Source organism: Protopterus annectens, chromosome 11.part0 (genome assembly GCF_019279795.1).
Source record: "Protopterus annectens isolate FY-2018-M chromosome 11.part0, PAN1.0, whole genome shotgun sequence".
Lineage (NCBI taxonomy): Eukaryota > Metazoa > Chordata > Ceratodontiformes > Protopteridae > Protopterus > Protopterus annectens.
In genome coordinates, this window is record NC_056745.1 from 223,724,825 (window position 1) to 223,745,236 (window position 20,412).

Sequence of the window (20,412 nt, forward strand, 5' to 3'; positions counted from 1 at the left end):
TACCTTCCACAATTTTAGACCAGTAACTGCACAGACAGGGGCTAAAGGTGGAGGTGTCTCAGTATACAGTAATAACAAGCATGACTACCTCTGGTGTAGTCAAACAGGATGACATGTGCAGATCACCTTAGATAAAATCCCGTACCATATCCTAGCCAACCATAGGTCACGCTCCATGTCCCAAAAAGCTCACAATGCATACTTGGACCTACTGGAAACACTTAGCATCCCATCCCACTTAACACTCTACTCATGGGAGAGTTTAATTACCCCTGTATAGACTCAAATCTACAGGCACAGAGATTCCTGGTTCTCATAAATACAAACAACTTTGACCAAGTAGTGAATATGTGTTCTGGAGGCTCCAACATACTGGACATTATGCTCAGAAATATGGAAAAATGCTGCACCACTCACCCCGCAATGTCTGTCCCTCCCTTGTAAAGTCTGACCATAAAGCTGTCTCCTTCAAAATCAACTCTGTCATCCCATTAGAATCAATAACAGGAACTATTCCAAGGTAAATCAGCTGTTATTAAGTGATGGTTTGCCAAAATTCAATGTCTCTCCAAACCTCAAGAGCACACCAGCCTATGCTGAATTACTCTCAGAAACTCTGTGCAATTATGTCAGTGGCTGCTGCACCTGTGAGAAGTAAGCCCAAAACTAGTCCCAGAAACAAACCATCCAGGTGGCATCCCCAATTAAACAGGATACACAACAAAAGGAACATAAATTATGGCAAAAAAATCAGGAAGAGTAATTTCCATAAAGATTAAAAACTCTCTCATCAAGTAAATAGGCAACTAGGAGGGCTAATTAAGTCAAGCAAAGCCAACGTTAACATTAAGATATCCTCCCACATGAAAGATAACCATAAGGCTTCTACAGCTATGTCAGAAACCATAAGGACAGCACCCAACAATGTGCTGAACTGGTGGTTAATGGTGCCACATTCACTGAGCCCGGCTATGTAGCAAACCTGTTCTAACTTCACTCCAACCAGCCCCTCCAGCTGTAACCAGGGAGCATGTACTGGCTGCACTCACTAAACCCAAGAACACAGCCTCTCAATGCACCCCAGTAACATCCCAGGATGCCTTCTGAATAGCCTAAAATATGACTTATCAGGACCCCTAAAGTCATTATTTAACTATAGTCTTAAACCAGGCTTTGTGCCACGTAAATGGAAAGCTGCGATGGTCATCCCCCTTCATATCATAAGGGAGGACCTTCAACAGATCCTGGACTCTGCAGACCCATTAGTCTGATTAGTCTTATTTGCAAAGCCGTGGAAATAATTATCATGGAAATTATCAACAAGGACATAGGCGGCACTAGACACTGGCTTCATCCCAGTTTAGCTTTGTCAAATGAAGGTCACACTTACTGAATCTGGTAAACTTCTTTGAAAATGTCACAATGACAATGGATGTAGGGAAAACAGCATATACTGCCTACCTAGATCTGGCTAAAGCATTTGATGTAATACTCCACTTGGACACAGTCAACAAACTTATGGAACTAAGTATAAACCCCTTTCTAACATGCTTGATAGCTACCTGGCTCCCAGATAGGACTCAAGAGGTTAGAATCGATGAGGCCAGTTACCAGTGGAGTCCTGTAGGGCTCTGTGCTAGGCACACTCCTATTTGGCATCTACTTCTCAGATGTCAAAGCCAATGTCAAAGGCCTCTGACTCGTCAAGTTCACATGTGATTGCAAAACTGGGAGCAGTCATTGAATTTCCTCCAAGATAAGAACACCCTTCAGGAAGGTCTAATACAGACAAATGTTTAGTGCCAAAGCCATGGCTTAAACCTCAATACCAGTAAATGTGTCATAGCACCTTTTGGGAAGTCTTCCACTCCGGGTGACTACCTCATCAATAAAACACCATTAAAAGTTGATTGACTAGTTAAGGATCAGGGAGTTTATGTAAATAGTAACCTAGCCTTCAATCAACATGTGTCAAAGGTAGTAAAAAAAATACTTCTATGGTGCTCAACTTATAAGCAAGGGCATGGCATACTTGTCCAGACAGGTCATCATGCCACTGTACATGGCCCTCATCAGGCCCATCATAGGGTATAATTTACTTGACCAGACACATACAGCAACTGGAATGTCCACAAAGGTTCCTTACAAAAAGAATACTGGGAGTAAACAGTGTCCTACACTGATCGCCTCAAAACCCTGTCTCTTTACTCATTATCATACAGGCTTTTGAGAGTTGTTGTTTGTCTGCCCAGTTTTGATGAATCTTTTACATATTCACAAAACGATCAACAAAACTACTAGACTAAAATACATAAATTTTACTTGCAACATAATTAGGGCACATCGTAGAGACAGTTACGTTGCTCAGAGAATTCCCATTCTCTGGAACAGGCTCTACATCCATGTGAAGCAGAGTGCCTCCTTATCCCTATTTAAGCGCAACTTGGACCAATGTACGGGTAATCAGAAATTCGTCCCTGGTCTGACTCCTATGCCTCTGATGGACAGATGTAGTCGGTAAATCACCCTCTATTAATCAAATTTATGGATCACATTTGGGTTGCAGGGTGATGGCCATTTAGCCTAGTATACATCTATGAACCTATAATGTACAGTACAAAACTGTTAACTTTTCAGGTATCTACCATTTCTGGAACTTACTTTCTGTTGTAATTCTGCTGTTTATGGCATACCACCATTTCACAGTACTGTAACAGAAGTTTAAGATAGTGCCACTTTCTTGAATGTATGGTCATTTTTCTGTTTTTTCTCTGTCTAGAACTTTTCATTTGCAAATATTCAGATGCCAGAATCTCATAAATGCCATCCACAATGAAAATGAAATGTTTCCTAATTCAGAGTAGGTATTATTTTCGTCTGAGGAAGCCAGCAAAAAAAGCCCCACAGCAGATGCACACTGGACCCAAACAAGAAAGACCCTGGCAGAACTGTGATATCTGTGCCAAAAACATCTACAAACTTCCCTTTATCAAGGCATCATAGATATGCAGATTGCCTGTGGCTTTGAATGCACAGTAATACACAAGTCTTTATGCACTCACACCAATAAGCTGAGTCTTCCAGCTCTAAGTTTGTTTTTATTGTGGCTTATCAGTGCAGCATAAGTGGAGATTCTGGCTGTGCTCTGAAATACTCTGCTTATAAAAAGCCTAATGCACACAGTTATGGATGGGTACCCAAATAATGTTCAAATAAAAAAAGCAAAGAAATCTCACAGCAGTGAGACAAAAGGGAGGGGACTGCTGTATTTAACACCACAAATACTTAAATAATCCTGTGCCACTCTCCACTTTATTAAATGGAGAACAGTTAATATTTCCCAGAAAAGTTGAGAAGTTATTACAGAAGTTACTTCACTCTACAGTTATAGTTCTTTTAACATCATTAAAAGTAGGAAAGTTTGAGTTCAGAAGACAAATGCTCCATTTCTTACCTCTTAAGGCTTCATATTCCTAAGATCACATTTATCTCTTGTCACCTCTCCATCTTTAAGAACATGAGCACATAATTTCTGAAACAACCGCAGTCCTATTGTCCTACCACTGCATTCCTCCCAATTTCTTTTAATATCAGTGTTCATAAAGTTGCCTTTTGGTTTGGGAGGGCATTAGGGGAGTGTGGTTTTATAACATTTTGGCTATAGCTGTAGGAGTTAGGATGTTGGAGATAGTTGTAAGATTATAGACTTGAACTTCAATATTTTTAATACCACTTAAATGGTATGAAATAAACCATGGCTACTACACCAATACTATTTTTATAAGAAATTTGTTATTTCAAGTACACCGTTCAGAGATTTTACATTTTTTCTGTTACTTCACAGGCATAAGCAAGTGCTGATTCTCAAAAAACAGTTCTAAAAATTTACGTCTGCAAGTGCGAGGGTAAAGTCTGCTTCGCCTGAAGTTTATTAAGAGCTTTAAGAATCACTGCTTGCCTCTCATTTTAATTATGGGAGCAAAATTGAAAACTTAACTATGTCTTTGGGAAACAGAATTGTTCTAACCAGTATTTATAACATTTTTGGACACTGTAGTCTTTAATATTCATCACAACTTCCCCTTTTTGCAGGCACTGAACAAGACAGATCATACTTTACAGAACCATTCCAAACCTTGTTTCATTATGTGCACAATGAAAGCAATTTCTGAATCTTAAAAACTGTACTGTTATACTTGATGACTAGTCATAAAAAGTATGATTACCATATTTGACTTCCCATGTTAATGTAATACGAGTTTTGAGAGTAGCTTATTTCATGTCTGAAATAGTTTATTTTATTGTAGTTATGTACAGATGAGAATTTAACACCAATATGCTGTCTATTGGCAAAGCATGTAGTAAAATATGTACTTGTATGGTTATAGTCCATATTTGGTACTAACAAATGTTTCTTTCTCAGGATGGAACTTGAGAATCGTGTGGCTGAACTGGAGAAGCTCAAATCAGACCATGAGGCTGCAATAAGATCTGAAAAGGAGAAATGGGAAGAAAAGTTGAACACTGTACAATTAGCTGAAGAGTCCCTCAGGAGGGAGCTTCAAAACTACAGGTTTCAGTTTTTTTCTCTAACCTAGTTTGAGAAGGTTTGCATTATACCTAATTTTTGTCTTCAGCATCCTGGGGTATTATACCTGGCTAGGTGTCTTCATTTGCTATGCATCTATGTTTTAGCAGTTTCAACATAGTCCAGCCATGAAATCCAGTAACCTGTCATTTGTGGGCCTAGATAGAGTGCACATAAGATGCCCTAGTAGTGCTCCTTGTCATTTGTGGGCCTAGATAGAGTGCACATAAGATGCCGTAGTAGTAGTGCTCCTTGTCATTTGTGGGCCTAGATAGAGTGCACATAAGATGCCGTAGTAGTGCTCCTTGTCATTTGTGGGCCTAGATAGAGTGCACATAAGATGCCCTAGTAGTGCTCCTTGTCATTTGTGGGCCTAGATAGAGTGCACATAAGATGCCCTAGTAGTGCTCCTTGTCATTTGTGGGCCTAGATAGAGGGCACATAAGATGCCCTAGTAGTGCTCCTTGTCATTTGTGGGCCAAGATAGAGTGCACATAAGATGCCCTAGTAGTGCTCCTTGTCATTTGTGGGCCTAGAGTGACACCTGCTCTTTCAGCTGCTGTAAATTGAAAATAAGTAGCTAAAACTAAACAATTATATGACTAGTCTGGTAAGAAAATATCAAATGCAGAGTTTTTTAATCACAGAGTTAAAAACTTAAAGGTTATGTAGGAATGTTTTGTGTTTTCAGTGAATAAGATGTCCAGGCCTGCTGAGACAGAGTTTCTTCCTTTCACTGCTGGATGTAAGGTTTGTTCACCTTCTCTGCAGGTGGAAGTTTCTTCAATGCCACTGTTATCCATGCCACTTCATTGCATCAGCAGAAATTTGGAAGAGAAAGCATCTGTTGGACAGGTTTCTGTATTGCAAATTATTGTAATTGTGGTTTCTGACTGGATAAAAAAAAAATACTGCTACAGCTGTCATTGTCCAGGCATGTGGTGTGTAACATGGATGTGGTCTTTTCAGATTATTGCTGTGGAGGCTTCCCTTATTTCTACAACTTCTTGGCTGGTTATTTCCCAGTAATTGTTGTGGCATTGGCATTGGTACCATTTATGCCCTTATGACTGCTGACAATAGTACAAGTGGAACAAGCATCCAGCGGCTGGATGAGTGATGTTTCGGCATCTGGAGATCATTCGTCACCTTCCTGGATATTTTAGTTATCTCCTTTTCAACTGTAGTTCATACAATCTTTGCACAGGAGTACTTTGCCTTTAACACATGATTCTGCTGGCTTGAGAAATTTCTAAACTATTTTCCTCAGGGACTTTTTCAAACGAAAATGAACAATGCATCCTCCTTACTCCTCTTTCATCCTCAATCCTGAGGAAGATGAGGAGTCTGTAACATACTCTGACCAGATTACTTGAACACTGATTTGGGTATGACTGTTCAGTATCATCTACCTTTCACCAAGAGAATGTATTATTTGGAAAAATGTAATCTTGTGATTTTTAAATAGCACCAGTGGGATTTTACCTTAAACATCACTCATACTGCTTGTGATCCCATCTTTTGAAGAGGTGCATGCTAAGCCTGACAGATTTTACAAGGCTTAGGAGCAACTTAAATTTCTTTATAAAACTCTAGTGGGAGACCCTGCTGTACATGGCCTAATTGTTCATAGAGAGTCCCAAAAAACAACAACTCTTAGACATCCCAACTAGTGATGAAGAAAATAGAATTGCAACAGTTCATGTAAGAGGGCTTGTATAGACATGCCACCCTGAATATTAGGATTAGTAACTACTAATCTCCTATGGTATAATACCAGAATGAGATCCTGAAAAAAATGGATGACCTGGTACAAGACATTGCTGATTCTTCCATTAAAGAAAACATCTCAGAACTGGTGCAAACAGCTGAAAATGTAAAAACACAAATTGCTAAAAGTGTCTGTGATAAAATATTTGTCAATTTCATAGCTTCTACCTGTGGTATATGACTTGGGACATAGCCCTTTTCTAGAAATGTTAAAAAGAAGATTAAGAAAAAGTATTATTATTTTAAGCAATTTAACAGAATGAATGCAAATAGAACACATAGTAAAACATAAAACAGAGTTTTCCAAAAGACAACTGTACATGTCAATAAGTATTTTTTTTGTGAGTCATGAATGCAGTCTAATACATGAGTATGGCAATGGATCAAAACAATGAAAGTGGAAGAAAAAAAGAGGAATTCATAGGCAAGAGAGTATGTTTTTAAAAAAGGTTTTAGGAAAAAAATATTTAAGTAACGCTATAGTGGAAGCAATGGTTATACAGCAGTGTGCAGGAAGAGCAAGTAAAACGACAAGTATGAGAGCCAACCCCATGGTAATAGGGAGAGGTATCAGCACAGAAAGGGATTTGATCATGCAATGCATGTGGTAGAAGTTGAAACACATAATTAGTAGATAGGCTGAGTGAAAGGAAGGTTGAGTAAGAAGATGGATTATTATTGTGGAGAGAGGCTGTAAGGTATTGTATTGTTTGTACTATGTAAAGGAAAATACAGAAGAGATGTAATGTTAAAGGGGTTGAAAGAAAAATCAAAGTACTGAGCCAGGAGATATTGAAGGGGTATAAAAGACTGTAATAAAATAAGGATGACAGGTAAAAGGAGAAAAGAAAGTGGTAGTTAGGAAAGAGGGGAAAAAAGGTTATTGGCTTATGGAGAAATGATGATCACAGAGTGTAGATAATAATATTTTGGAGAAGGATAGATGAAAAGGGTCATGCATGGAAAATGTAAAGTAGATGTCCCATTCACTGATCTTCATGTTTCACTGCTGCAGTCCTAACCATTGGGTTATCCATGCTGTGGAAGCCCTCAGTCGGTCCAAATACCAGAGTCAAGGTTTTGTGCATCTACTGATGTTGTTTGCTGGCTGATGTCAGGTCATCCATGCTATAAAGGAGAGCAGGTGATGCCATTACCTCAGTTTTTCTTGCAATGGAGCCCCTAGCTGATTTCACAACAGTGCTGGTCATCTGTTTCCAGATTTCGAACTTCAGCTGAAAACGTCTAAAGCTAAGTACCCTGTTGGGGATCCTTCCTTTTTCTTGCACTAACCAATGTCTGAAAAAGTCAATAACTGTCTTGCCTGTGGAAAGCAAATACCATACCGAGACTTCCATTCTTACTGTGTCACTTGCTTAGGCCCAGATCACGACATAACCCGCTGTCGCTTCTGTGCCCTCTTTAATGCTAGAACTATTCTTCGTAGAGCTCTGTTTGTTGCCACATATTTTAGTCTTCCATCTCCGACTACCGATATGGCGTCCGTCAGTCAGCAAACCGCACATCTTCCGAAAAATGTAAAGATAAGGATAGAGACAGACCGCATGAGGCCAAGCCTTCCGATGACACCACCGCTAAAAGGGTCTTCAGTTCTTTGGAATTCAGAGAGGAGCTTTCGCTGTCCCTGATGCCCGACTCTATTGCTTTGCAGGCCTTTATCCTTTCAGAGTCCTGTATGCCGCAGAAAACTGTATCATCTAACAAGCCTTCATCTGTCTCTGCCTCTGTTGGGTCCGGAGCTGCTATGCAGGCACCGGCTTCCTAGGATACTGCTCGCACTTCGGAATTCACTTCAAAGCCTTTGCCCTCTCTTCCAACTAACACACTGACAGTACCGAGAGATACTCTTCAGGCCAGAAGCTACTCCAAAGAAAACAGCAAAAAGTCTCCATTCCACTATTCCTTCCCCTCTTCAAACTAGAATGCTTAAAATTGCAGAGGATCTCATCACTTTCATCTGGGGTAATCAGGCCACACCAGCCAAAAGGATACGGGAACCTTCTCCAGATATCCGATCGGATTTAGACTCAGAGGGATCTGACTTCTCTGTTTTTGAAGAGGAAAATCCTCTTATTGCCTATGAAGACTCAGATTCAGAAGAATCTATTCCTTCTGCATCACCTCCAGAGGACCTTTCCTTTGGGGAGACCCTCCACACCTTCAGGGAACACTTCCAATGGGAATCAATGGATTTCCCTCAATCCAAGAAAAGACTAAGAGAGTTTCTGGACCTACCCCAGCACAGGCCTCTGGCCATCCCACCCATCTTGGAGGTGGTAGATGATGTTTACCAAGAATTCAGCCTTACACCTAACACCCTTCCACCTGCCCCCAGAAAACCTGACAGATACTACAGGGCACCAGACTCTCATAAATTCCTCTACAGAAATGTTATAACAGATCCAGAGGTGATTACTCAGGCACCTAAGGGAGTTAAGGCTACCTCTACAAAGAATCCTACTCCCTCAGACAACGAATCCAGGGCCCTGGACAGATGAGGTAAAAAAGTATATACCTCTGCAACTTTAACTATAAGGGCTCTCAAATGTCAGTTCCATATGTCAAAATATCAACAGCACACTTTGGAACTTTTGAAACAGAAAATTTCTGCTTTTCCAGATTTTGCCAACAATAGAGAGCAGAATTACTGCACTCTTCATCTCAGGTGGCAAAGCACTCCTTGCACTATGAATTTTGACGTCCTAGAAGCTTCTAGCAGGGCAGCAGTGGCAGGATCTGTTATCAGAAGACATGCATGGCTGAAGAAACTGCCTCTCCCTGATCATGTCAAAGCTAAAATCACAGATGCACCTCTTGACAAAGACCGCTTGTTCGGGCAGAAAACTGAAGAGGTACTTAAAAAGATGGAAGACAAAGCAAAATCGATGCAAACTGTTAAAGATTTTCTTTAAGTACAACCTCCTAGGCTCAGCAGAAATTTTCCCTCTAAACACTGGTCCTTTCCTGCACCAAACAGGCAGGCACAAGGCAAAACCCGTAGGGACAGAGACCCACCAGGACTAAAACTCAGGGCCAGCAAAGAACAAAACAGTGCCCCCCTCCCCAAACACTAGAGCCGGGAGTTCAAAAGCAACCCTGCAGGGAAAAAACTCTCAATGACTACCTTTCCCATCTCTGCCTGCCTCCACCACACCAAAAGCTGGGAGGAAGGCTATCTCTATGCAGAGAAAATTGGAACTCTATAACAGAACATCAGTGGGTCTTAAAAATCATTGCTCAGGGGTACAAATTCAATTTCTGAGAACAACCACCTCCAAGAGGGTACCCAGACCTACCTCTAAACCAGTGGGCAGAAGCACTAAAGCACGTGCAAAACCTAATATCCCTAGGGGCAGTAGAACCTGTACCTCCAGAACAAGTTGCAAAAGGATTCTATTCCAGACTATTCCTTGTTCCCAGGAAAGAGGGAACTTGGTGTCCCATCCTGGATCTTTCCTTTCTCAATACCTTCCTGGTAATCCCAAAATTCAAAATACTTACCTTACAACAGCTTCTACCAATGCTGCCAAACAAAGCTTGGATGGTCACCTTAGGCCTAAAGGATGCTTACCTGCACATCCCAATAAGGGAATCATGCAGAAAATTCCTGCACCTCAGACCAGGATCACTACACTTTCAATTCTCTGCTTTGCCCTTTGGCTTATCTACTTCTCCCAGGGTATTCACCAAATATCTAGTTCCTGACATTGCCTTTTGCAGGCAAAACAATGTACAGATTTACCCTTACCTGGACAAATGTCTCATCTAGGCAGACTGCAAGGAACTGCTCCTGCAGCACCTCTCATTGGTAAAAACCCTACTCACCTCTCTGGGGTTCCCTATAAATGAAAGGGAATCAAAACAGACACCCACCAGGAAAATCATATTTCTGGGAGCCTTATAGGACACAGAATACCAAATGGCCTTTCTGCCCCAGAAAAACAAAATTTCCTACCAAAATGCTTCACTACTCTGGCCTCCCAACCCCAGCTTTCTGCCAGGAAGTTCCTACAAGCTCTAGGGTACATGGCCTCATGGATCCTCCTGGTACCTCTGGCCAGACTACACATGAGGAAAATTCAGTGGTACCTAAAGAACCTATGGTGTCAACACTTACAACCTCCGGACACCTCCCTGCCTGTGATCCCTAGCGTAAGATCTGAGTTCCTCTGGTGGGCCCAGGCCTGTGCTCTGAACAAGGGACTTCCATTCACCCTGCATCCATCAGACCAGACCATAACTACAGATGCTTAAGACATAGCCTGGGGTGCCCACCTAGAAGGCAGATGCGCCCAAGGTCTCCGGGATGCATAAATACCCTTGCACATCAACCAAATGGAAACGATAGCAGTACAAAACGCTCTGGCATCCTTCAAACCCTACCTCAAACCAGGTGTTCTTCTCCTAAAATCTGACAGCACCACAATCATGTGGTACATCAACAAACAGGGAGGGACTCAGTCTTACCCCCTCTGCAGACTAGCAGCTTCATCCATGGGACTGCATCTTATAGCCCAATACTTTCCGGGCAGCAACAACATCCTGGCAGACTACCTAAGCAGAAACCTGCTGGACCCACATGAATGGCAAATCTACAGACACATTTTTCTGCAAATTACCCACACATGGGGGACCCCCTCCCCCCCAGATGGACCTCTTTGCCTCTCATTTAAATCACTAAGTACAGAAATTCTGCACCAGGGAGTACCATCACCTGGCCTGGAAAGTCGATGCCCTGACCTTCCCTTGGAATGCCCTCTCTGTGTATGCATTCCCACCTCTACCTCTCATTCCAAAAGTACTAATCAAGATAAGAGAGGAAAAACCAAGAGCAATACTCATTGCCCCAAATTGGCCCCGACAGCATTGGTACCCACTGCTGCGCAGCCTATCTCACCAGCCCCCCCTAGCAGCTATCTCTAATGCCTCAACTGCTATCCCGGGAGGGGGGGGGGGACAATGCTGAACCCAGACCTTCAGACAGTCAAGCTCTCAGCATGGCTTATTATACCAAAACCAACAAGGAATGTGTGCTAAGCAAGCAAGTCCTTGACATCATCACAGAAGCCAGAAGGCCCAGCACCAGAAAATCTTACGCTGGAAAATGGAAAAGATTCTACTCCTGGAGCCAGTCCAAGGGGGCAGACATACATCTGCCCTCCATTCCTCTTATTTTAGATTATCTTGATGAGCTTCTTAATAAGGGTCTCTCCTTCACCTCCGTAAAGATCCATGCCTCTGCTATCTCAGCACACTTTGATACAGAACAGCCATTGTTCTCCCCCCCTCTTATCAAACAATTCCTTAGAGGAGCCTCTAATATCAAGCCTCCCAGAAGACAGCCCACCCCAGCCTGGGACCTCAACTTGTGTTTTAGAAAAGCTTGCTCTGCCTCCCTTCGAGTCTGCAGCATCCTCAGAACTAAAGTACCTCTCTTGGAAGACTGCCTTTCTCCTGGCTATTACTTCAGCCAGGAGAGTATCAGAGCTTCAAGCCTTAATGGCCATTGAGCCATTTATCATCTTCCATGCAGACAGGGTCTCCCTGAGAACCAATCCCTCCTTCATGCCAAAGTTGGTTTCGGATGTTACCCACAACCAGGCTCATCCACCTGCCCACCTTCTTCCCTATCCCTCAGAACAAGGGGGAAAGGTGGATGTTACCCACAACCAGGCTCATCCACCTGCCCACCTTCTTCCCTAACCCTCAGAACAAGGGGGAAAGGATACTGCATTCTTTGGATGTGCACAGGCAACTCAGATTTTATCTGGATCGTACAAAGACATTCAGGAAAACTGACCAGCTCTTGGTCAGGTTTAAAACAGGCACAGGGGAAACCAATATCCAAACAGACTATTTCCAAATGGATAGCACACTGCATTCAATTTTGCTACTCCTTGCATGGAAAACCACTCCCTAGGACCATCAGAACCCATTCCACTAGGGCAACCTCTACTTCCACAGCATTCCTTAGAGGGGTACACACCAAGGACAACCTGGAAGCTGCCACATGGACTTCAGTCCACACCTTCACCAAACATTACCATCTGAGCCTATTCTCAAAAGCTAGGGCTTTATTTGTATCTGCAGTTCTTCAGGCCATGTTCACCCAATCTTAAGTTTCTATTAACCTTCCACCCTTCTCCTCAGCTTTGGGAATCTTCCCAATGGTTAGGACTGCAGCAGTGAAACACGAAGAACATAGTACAGTTGTGTACACTCACTATAAATGTAGATGTTTGAGCGTGTTCACTGCTGCAGTCATGCTTTCCCTCCCTCCTTCCCCCTGATATTTGCTTTCCTTAACTTCTTTCCTTAGAGAGAGACATATTTCTTTGCATTGGTGGGAAGATTTTGGCTCTGTAAAGCATCCCTAGTTTTTAGTGGGTTTTTTTAATGTGGTTCTGTATATGCATGTTGAGTTTACGATTATCATTCACTATCATTGCTAATAATTTGCAATGAGAATTGACTTCAGTGGTTAAATTTTGTTTTTTCATGATATTAGAATTTGGGGAAAAAATAGTGTTTTTTTTTTTTTGGTGGTGGGGGGGGGGTGGCCATGAGTTGTGAGTTATAGAGCCATGTATCGGTAGCTGTTAAATTTCCTGGGTAATTTTTTTGGTGAAGTGCCAGGTTTTTGATGTACATATGAATGTGGAGTTATCTATCTATTGTATTAAGGAGGTCTGATGTGTGGAGGGTGTTGGTGAGATTGTTAAAGAGGACTGGACCAAGGATATAGCACTGTGCTGACTGGAAGGTATGGAGAGAGGGAGGAGTACCATGTTACTGACTGACACCTGTTGGCCAAGTAGCTTTTGAACCATAGAAGGGTGAGGACATTTGAAGTCAGATGCTTGCTGTGACCAATTGTGTTGAAGACTTAGACACATTTACAAATAGTTTGGAGACTAGTTTGCTATTATCTCAAGCATTATTGACAGTATCTATAATGGTTAGAAGTGCAATGTTAGTACTATGGGAGGGATGGAAGTCATATTGTTTGGGGAATAGGAGCTCTTCCTGTAGGAGATAATTTAGCAATGTTTTTTCAATGCATTTTTCAAGTATTTTGGAGAAGGGAGATAAGACTGCTGTAGGTCTAAAGTTAGTGACATTTGTTGAATTTATTTCTTTGTATATAGGGATAATGTGTGATTTTTTCCAGAGAGAAGAGGCAATGTGGAATTCCTGGACTGACCAATTTATAAGGATTGAGACACTGGCTACCGTTTTAAGGTACTTGCTTGGAAGGTCATCTGCTGAAGTAGAGCATGGTTTGAGTTTGTTCAAGAGTAGTTTTATATAGGATTCTTCTATGATACCTTATGCTGAAGACTTTATTAGTAGGATTTTTCTTCTTTTTAATGTATTTGAGGATTTACTACACAAATAATACCCTGAAGGGATAGAAGTTGTGTGGTGGAATTTGCTCCTGCCTCACTAGGTTTGATCCTGAGGGAAAAGCCCAAGGAAGCAAATGCTCGTGTCATGCCATTCCGAAGTAAATCTAAGCAGTACTCCCATTTTTCTTGGGCACTATTCCTTTCAAACTGTTTCCTTTTTAAACCAGCCCTGTGACTGGAAAGCACTTGCAGTTATATGTCACTTTACTGTTGTAGTTCTTGAATTTTTGGTTTTAATTCATCAAATTCCTCTGTGGTATCTGCTTTACAAAGCAATCATTTCTACATTATACTATTTTTTATGTTTATGTAGAACAATTGTGAACTGAAGTTTGAGAATTTTCTGAAGTGAACAGAAGTCTGTACAGATTGTGTTTTATTTAGTTCTGTGCTTTGGATGTGATTTGATAATGTTAGAATTTGCTTGTTCTTCACTCGTACAGATGGTTCTTTTCTACCAGGGATGTTCTAGGGAAATAACATCTTGGCTTGTAATTCATGGTTCATATTGACTGAGGGCATAATTCTCAGGAACCCAAAATTAGTAATCTTTGCAAGGGCAAGTCAGATGTTATTCATTCACACTGCCTCAATGGCATATGGGTTTTGTGCTTTCCAGAGCTCAGAATTCCCTTCTCTACCTCTCTATGATAGGAGATCATCTATGTCCTTCCAACCAGGGGAGGCCTAACCCCGGTCACAGGAAGTCATTTAGCCTTTTAGTGCCAACTGTAGTAATTACACAGTTGAAGCTCCTCAGCAGCCTGCATTGGTAGGGTACAGCTTCCAGACTCAGATGAGATCCCTTTGGAAATTTCCCTTCCTCTTTATTAATATATACTTTTCATTTCTTTCTGTTTTAGTTTAAAAAAATGAAACTTCAGCAGACAAGTTAAGTTATTACCATGCTGATGTGATTAATTTAGCCAAGAGAGTTTTACATTCAGCTAATCAGAGAGTGTGCTCTTGTAATGACTATGGGGCTTTCTTCTCTAGAGATCTGTCTATAGTTGTAGATTTTGATGGAGACCTTGATGCAGACAATAGTGAACATTCTTGAGTCATCTAGTCTGATTCTTCAGAAGGTGAACAGCAGATGCTTTCTGTTGCCAGACTTAGAAGATGTGTACAAAACTGCATATAAAACCCCTGTGGCTGGTGAACCAGTCCCTGAAAAAGCTATGAGGAAGTACAAGGTGTACGCTGATCTTGCAGCTATCTTTCCTCCTTTTTCAGCTGACCCAGCTGCAGATTCTCCAGCAACCAACTCTAACAGGAAATCCTTGGTTTCTTCTAATCCTACACCCCTGGATAAAATTGGCAAGGGGTTAGAATCTCAGGGGAAAAAGTTGGATCAGTCTAGTAATTTAATCATTAGAGTTATAAATTATGTAGGCTTTATGTGGAGGTTTATATTGCAATGTTCTTACAGTTTATATGACTTTGCTGTATCTTAACCTGATGAACAGAAGTGGTGTTTGAATGACATTGTTTCCGTTGTGACTCAGGTTTCGAAATATGCTTTGAAAAATGTTTTGGAAGATGCAGATACAATCTCAGGAAATGCAGCTGCTTCTGTTGTATTGAGAAGGTAGCCTTTGTTACATAACCGGAATTTTTCTGAGGATTTAAAAAAAATGACATTTTGAATGGCCCTTTAAGTTCTGAATTGGTGTTTGCTCCTGCTGCTCCCAGGTTCTCAAACAATGGAATGGTAGATGTAAACTGATGCATAGGTCTCTAGAATGTGTCACATTCCCAGGTTCTCCCCTAACAAGGCGTGCAGCTTTAAAGAGCAAAACAAACAAAATTCCTTGCCTAACAATGAGTCAGGGTACCAGGAAGAAATGGTAGAAAGACAATGCTTCCAAACAAAATAAAACAGAATATTCATCACACTGATCACTGTTGCAGAAGCCCCAGTTCAGTCAGTCCAGACAGACTTTCAGATTTTGCATGGGGAGCAGTGTCCAGTGGAGTTCAAGTGCAAGGTAGTGGGATCCTTCAGATGCTACAATGCACATAAATTTCAAAGAAATGTTAATGATACAGGCCTTAAAAGTTCTTCACTACTACTGGCCTCCAGGTACCGTTTTAGTGGTTGCAAGCAACACCATTGTTATGTGGTACTTGAATAAATAAGGGGGACAAGGTCATACTGTCTTTGCCTTTTGGTAGTGATGGCCTTGGAGCTTGCCTTACAGTGCTGTCTAATGCTTCAGGCCTCATACATATTATCGCAACAAAACATAGTGACAGAGAGACTAAGCAAATTCCAGGTGGACTCTCAAGTGGAAACTTGGGATATAGTCTTCCAGGATTTGGTCCAAATGTGAGGAACATACCTCTCAACTGTCCAGATTTTCTCAGAATGTTCAGATTATTGCCTCACATTTTTCATCTATTTCTCTTAAAACTAGTTTTCTGGCAAATCATTAAGACTGAAGTCAGAAATAATGGCAGCCATTTGAATTTCAGCCTTCATATCCTTCCAAAAATTCATGGTAATAAAAAACCTGTTATTCTGTCAACTTTCTGAGTTTGTAAGAGCAATATTTAAAAAGTGTCCCTATTTTTGGGCCTTTGTTCCCCCGTTATTTGGAGCTTTGTCTGGATTTCTTGCTCTGAGATTGAGAGGTATGGTGAGCCACACTTGAAATAGATCTGTTCGCCTGCTTTCAAAACAGACAGTTGGAATCATTTTGTTCAAGCATCCTTAAAGCCGTGCTTGGAGGACAGATGCATTCTCACACTTCTGAAGATTCAGAAAGAATTACCAAGATTGTTGTGGTGACCCCCTTTTGGTCCAGGCAGAGCTGTTTCTCCCTTTTAATGGAATTGGCCAAAGGCAATTACTACAAGCTTCCTCACACCCTGGATCTGCTCACACACTGTCAGGGGTGAGTGGTGCACCCCAACTTAGAGCAATTGCAGCTGACAGTCTGGATGATTGTATCTTGATTCCTTTTAGGCACTTATTCCATGAGAATGTGTAGCAAGTATTGAAGGAGGCAAGAATACCTAGAATTAGACAATCTTATGTTTACAAGTGAAAGAGGTTTTCTAAGTGGTGCTTTTTTGGATAACAGAGGGCCCAGTATGTTGTCTGCTCCTCTGTTTTTCAAATATTTGAGTGCTACTCAATAATGGCCTGTCTTATGCATCTGTTAATGTGCATCTTGTGGCCATCTCAGCTTGTCTGCCCATGTATCCCTCTATTTTGTCTCTTTTGTGGCCAAATCATTTATAAAAGTAGTGTTGCACTTGAGACCCCCTTGAAATAAAATTCCTCCTCCTTGAGATCTCAACATTGCTCTTGAAAAAAATGACCTTATCTCCCTTTGAACCTGCCTTTCAGGCTGTTTTAAAGTTCGTCACTTGGAAAACTGTTCTGCTTACTGCTCTGATATCTGCAAGTTGCGTCTCTGAGCTGCAAGCTCTTAGTGTGGGCCAACCTTATCTGATTTTCCAAAAGGAAAGGGTTGATGTTATGTTGTCCCCATCTCGCCCCTGTTCTTGCTAGTTGGGTTGGGAACCGATCCTCTGCTCTGACTCGGCCGTATACTATAGCTCGAGAGCTTTTTACTGGCTCGAGGCTAGCCCCTATCCCAGCATGTCTAGAGGTAGTTATCCAGATCTCGTTTGCAGTATAGAGATTGCTGATACTGGCTCAGGCTAAGTATTTTCTTCTTCTTGGCTATTTTTCTAAAATTTTGCATTCAGATAGCTTTTGTTTAGTGTTAGTGTTTTTCGTCCCAGGTTAGCACTCTTCTTAACCTTTCCGCTGCTGCCTTTTGTTGTTGTGGCTGTCGTTTTCCTTTAGGCCTACCTTGTCCCCTTGAACCAATTTAACTTAGAGGGTTCTCCTTCCCTTCTTTCAGCCCTGTCTTTAGTTTAAGGGCTTTTTCTTCTTTTCCCACTTCTCTTTCTTTATAGAAGCAGCCGTTTAAGTTAGAGGCTGTCCTAGGTTGGGGGAGTCGCCGGTTAGCTTAGAGAGGCTCTTCTCCTTCCCTCCTTTCTCTTGCCTCTCAAAAAAAAAAAAAAAAAAAAAAAAAAAAGAGTTATAGTTTTAGTGGTTATTGCTAACATGTCCAAAGATCCTAAAGAGACAAAACCTTCGGGGTTTTAAAAAGTGTGACTCGTGCTGCCAGAAGATGTCCCTTACGGACAGGCACATGAGCTGTGTCTATTGCTTAGGGGCTGTACACCTGCAGGACTCGTGTTCTATATGTCATGCTTTTAGTTCTTGGGTCTTGCAGGAGAGGAAAAATAAGTTGATTTTGTGAGGCTTATTAAAGAGCCCCTTTGATGCTTCTACTGAGAGTACTCAGCCAGTTAAAAAAACAGGACAAGTCCCCTAAGCCATCATCCTCGTCGGCTCCGATATCGGAGTCATCTAAATCTAAGGAAAAAACTGCAAGTTTGTCAGATCCGAGTGTTGGTTCCAACAAAGCTTTTTATCCGGTGGCTCTATCAGTAGTTTCGGTGCCAGTCAGGACTCACAAGAGAACCAGGTCTCCCTCTCTGGAGCTGGTGCGGTCTGTTCCACAGTCCCCACTGTTGCAATCTGTGGCAGGCATTCATCGGTCTTCCTCCCATTCCTCTCTGTCATCCAGGAATCTTTTGGATCATGATATGGAGAGAGGGTGGTAAAGAGGCTTCTCAAGACAAGGCATTAGTTAAATTATTATCGAGCCCAGCCCACAAGGAATTGACACCGACAGCCCGACCCACATCGTTATTGATTCCTCCTCCGACTCCCTTGAGTTCGGAGCCAGAGTGCATGGAAGTCGTTCTGATGGATCCGTCGGCTACGATTACCACCGGTCTATTTTCGTTATCTCAGTGTATCGAGGGATCTGGGGGGCGATGCTCTCTCGTCGGCTCCAAGGGGGGGGAGTGACATCTGACCCTTGTCTGACCCCGCTCTCCCTCTCGGGGCTTCAGCGCAGGTGAGCTTGGCTCCTACATCGGCCTTGGAGCCATCACCCTCAGTTTGGAGGAGATCTCCGGGCTCTTCGGAGCTGGGTACTCTTTCAGGCCAGGACCAGGGTGCCTTTGAGGTGAGGAGGAGTGTGCTGTCCTCTGAGACTGATCCACCCTTGGCTCTATTGGCTCCTACTCCTTTGGTGCCTGTGTCTGCCTCTGATCCCCCCAAGCATAGAGAGCCCCACTGGGCAACCCCATCTCTTCCGAAACCTCCCCTGAGTACCCCTCTGAGGAGGTCCTTCGGAAGAGGAAATGCAAGAGGAAGCATTTGGACTCCCCTGAGTCCCACACTTCAGACACAGACTTGGAGGACTCAGAAGGGTCCCCACGGTCCCCCTCTGACACAGACTTGGAGGACTCAGAAGGGTCCCCACGGTCCCCCTCTGAGGATGTCACCTTTTCAGACATCCTAGAAATCCTTAGACAAAGGGGTGGCTGGAAGTCCCTTGCCCCTTTTGAGGACGAGTCTGTGTACCTGAATGCATTTGGTTCTCGACCCTCCACCTCTTGGGTGTTTCTGCCTTTCAACCCGTTGCTGGCCTTAGTGAGTCGGAGGGCGTGGAGCTCTCCAGAGACTATGAAACCAGTTCTGAGGAGGCCCAATAAAGTCATAACTGCTCCAGAGGACAGGTCTTTTCTATCTAAGGGCATGCCTGTTGATGTTATGGTGGTGGTGGCAGCCACCAAGAAAGAATTAGCGGAGACTACTTCTGCTGTCCATCCTCCGACCAAAGAGTCTCATACAGTGAACAGGTATGGGAAGCGTATTTTTCTTCAACTGCCTTTACACTCGGGTCACTGAATTATTTGTCCCACTTTACATTCCTTCAGAGGGATCTCCTAAAGGATTTGCGACATACCCTGCAGGATCCTATAGCTGATGGAGCTGCAGGCAAGGTGGCTTTACAGCTTGTGACCTTGACATCTCTAGTTAACCCCTCCATGCAGCTGATGTCTTACGCAGCAGATGGAGCGATGTCTTACGCAGGAAATGGAGCGAGTAGGGCAGCAGGCACAGAAGTTGCCTTACGTAGACATTCCTGGATGCTTCTTTGTCAATTTGCGGAGCCCTTCAAGTCCTCCTTTACCAACACGCCCTTTGACAGCTCGTCTCTGTTCGGGCCTCAGATAAAAGAGGCTCTTACCAGATGTGAACGGGATGGCAAAACTCTCTCTGCTGTGGGAGTACGTTCTTTCACTCCCTCTAGACCGTGCCCTAAGGGTCAGAATAGCGGGAAGATGTGGATCCGGAAATTCCAAGGAGTATCACCTGACACACATGGAGAAGTTTCCCCCAGGGGTAGAGGGGGAAATAATAATAGGAGATGCCAATCTCGTGGGGGGGGGGGGTCTGCAGAATCAGGCCGACAGAGATGCCTTCTCTGGCAGGCCTTTCCAGTGCTCCTGAAAGGAGGCCCAACTGTCTGCCTGTGGAGGCAGCCTGGGGCAGATTATCTCAGTACCCAAAAGCCTGGCAAACGATCACGGAAGATACATGGGTACTGTCGATAATATCCAGGGGTAACAAAATTCCCTTCTCCCAACCACCCTTTACAAGAAATCATCACTCAGTCCCAGATGTTCCACCCAGTCTTCAGGATCAAGCAAACCTAGAAGTTCAAAGGTTGCTAGAAA

At 42.7% G+C, this 20,412-nt stretch overlaps 1 protein-coding gene across 3 annotated transcripts in view; it reads left to right on the plus strand.

Annotated features, from left to right (window-relative positions):
• The window catches only part of LOC122815283 (centrosomal protein of 83 kDa-like), a 1,332,042-nt gene that overhangs the window by 445,394 nt on the left and 866,236 nt on the right, over positions 1 to 20,412 (plus strand). For all 3 annotated transcript variants that reach the window (XM_044087644.1, XM_044087646.1, XM_044087645.1), the window contains exon 7: positions 4,424 to 4,573. In XM_044087644.1, coding sequence (XP_043943579.1) covers positions 4,424 to 4,573 — 150 coding nt within the window. The remainder of the gene's footprint in view (positions 1 to 4,423; positions 4,574 to 20,412) is intronic.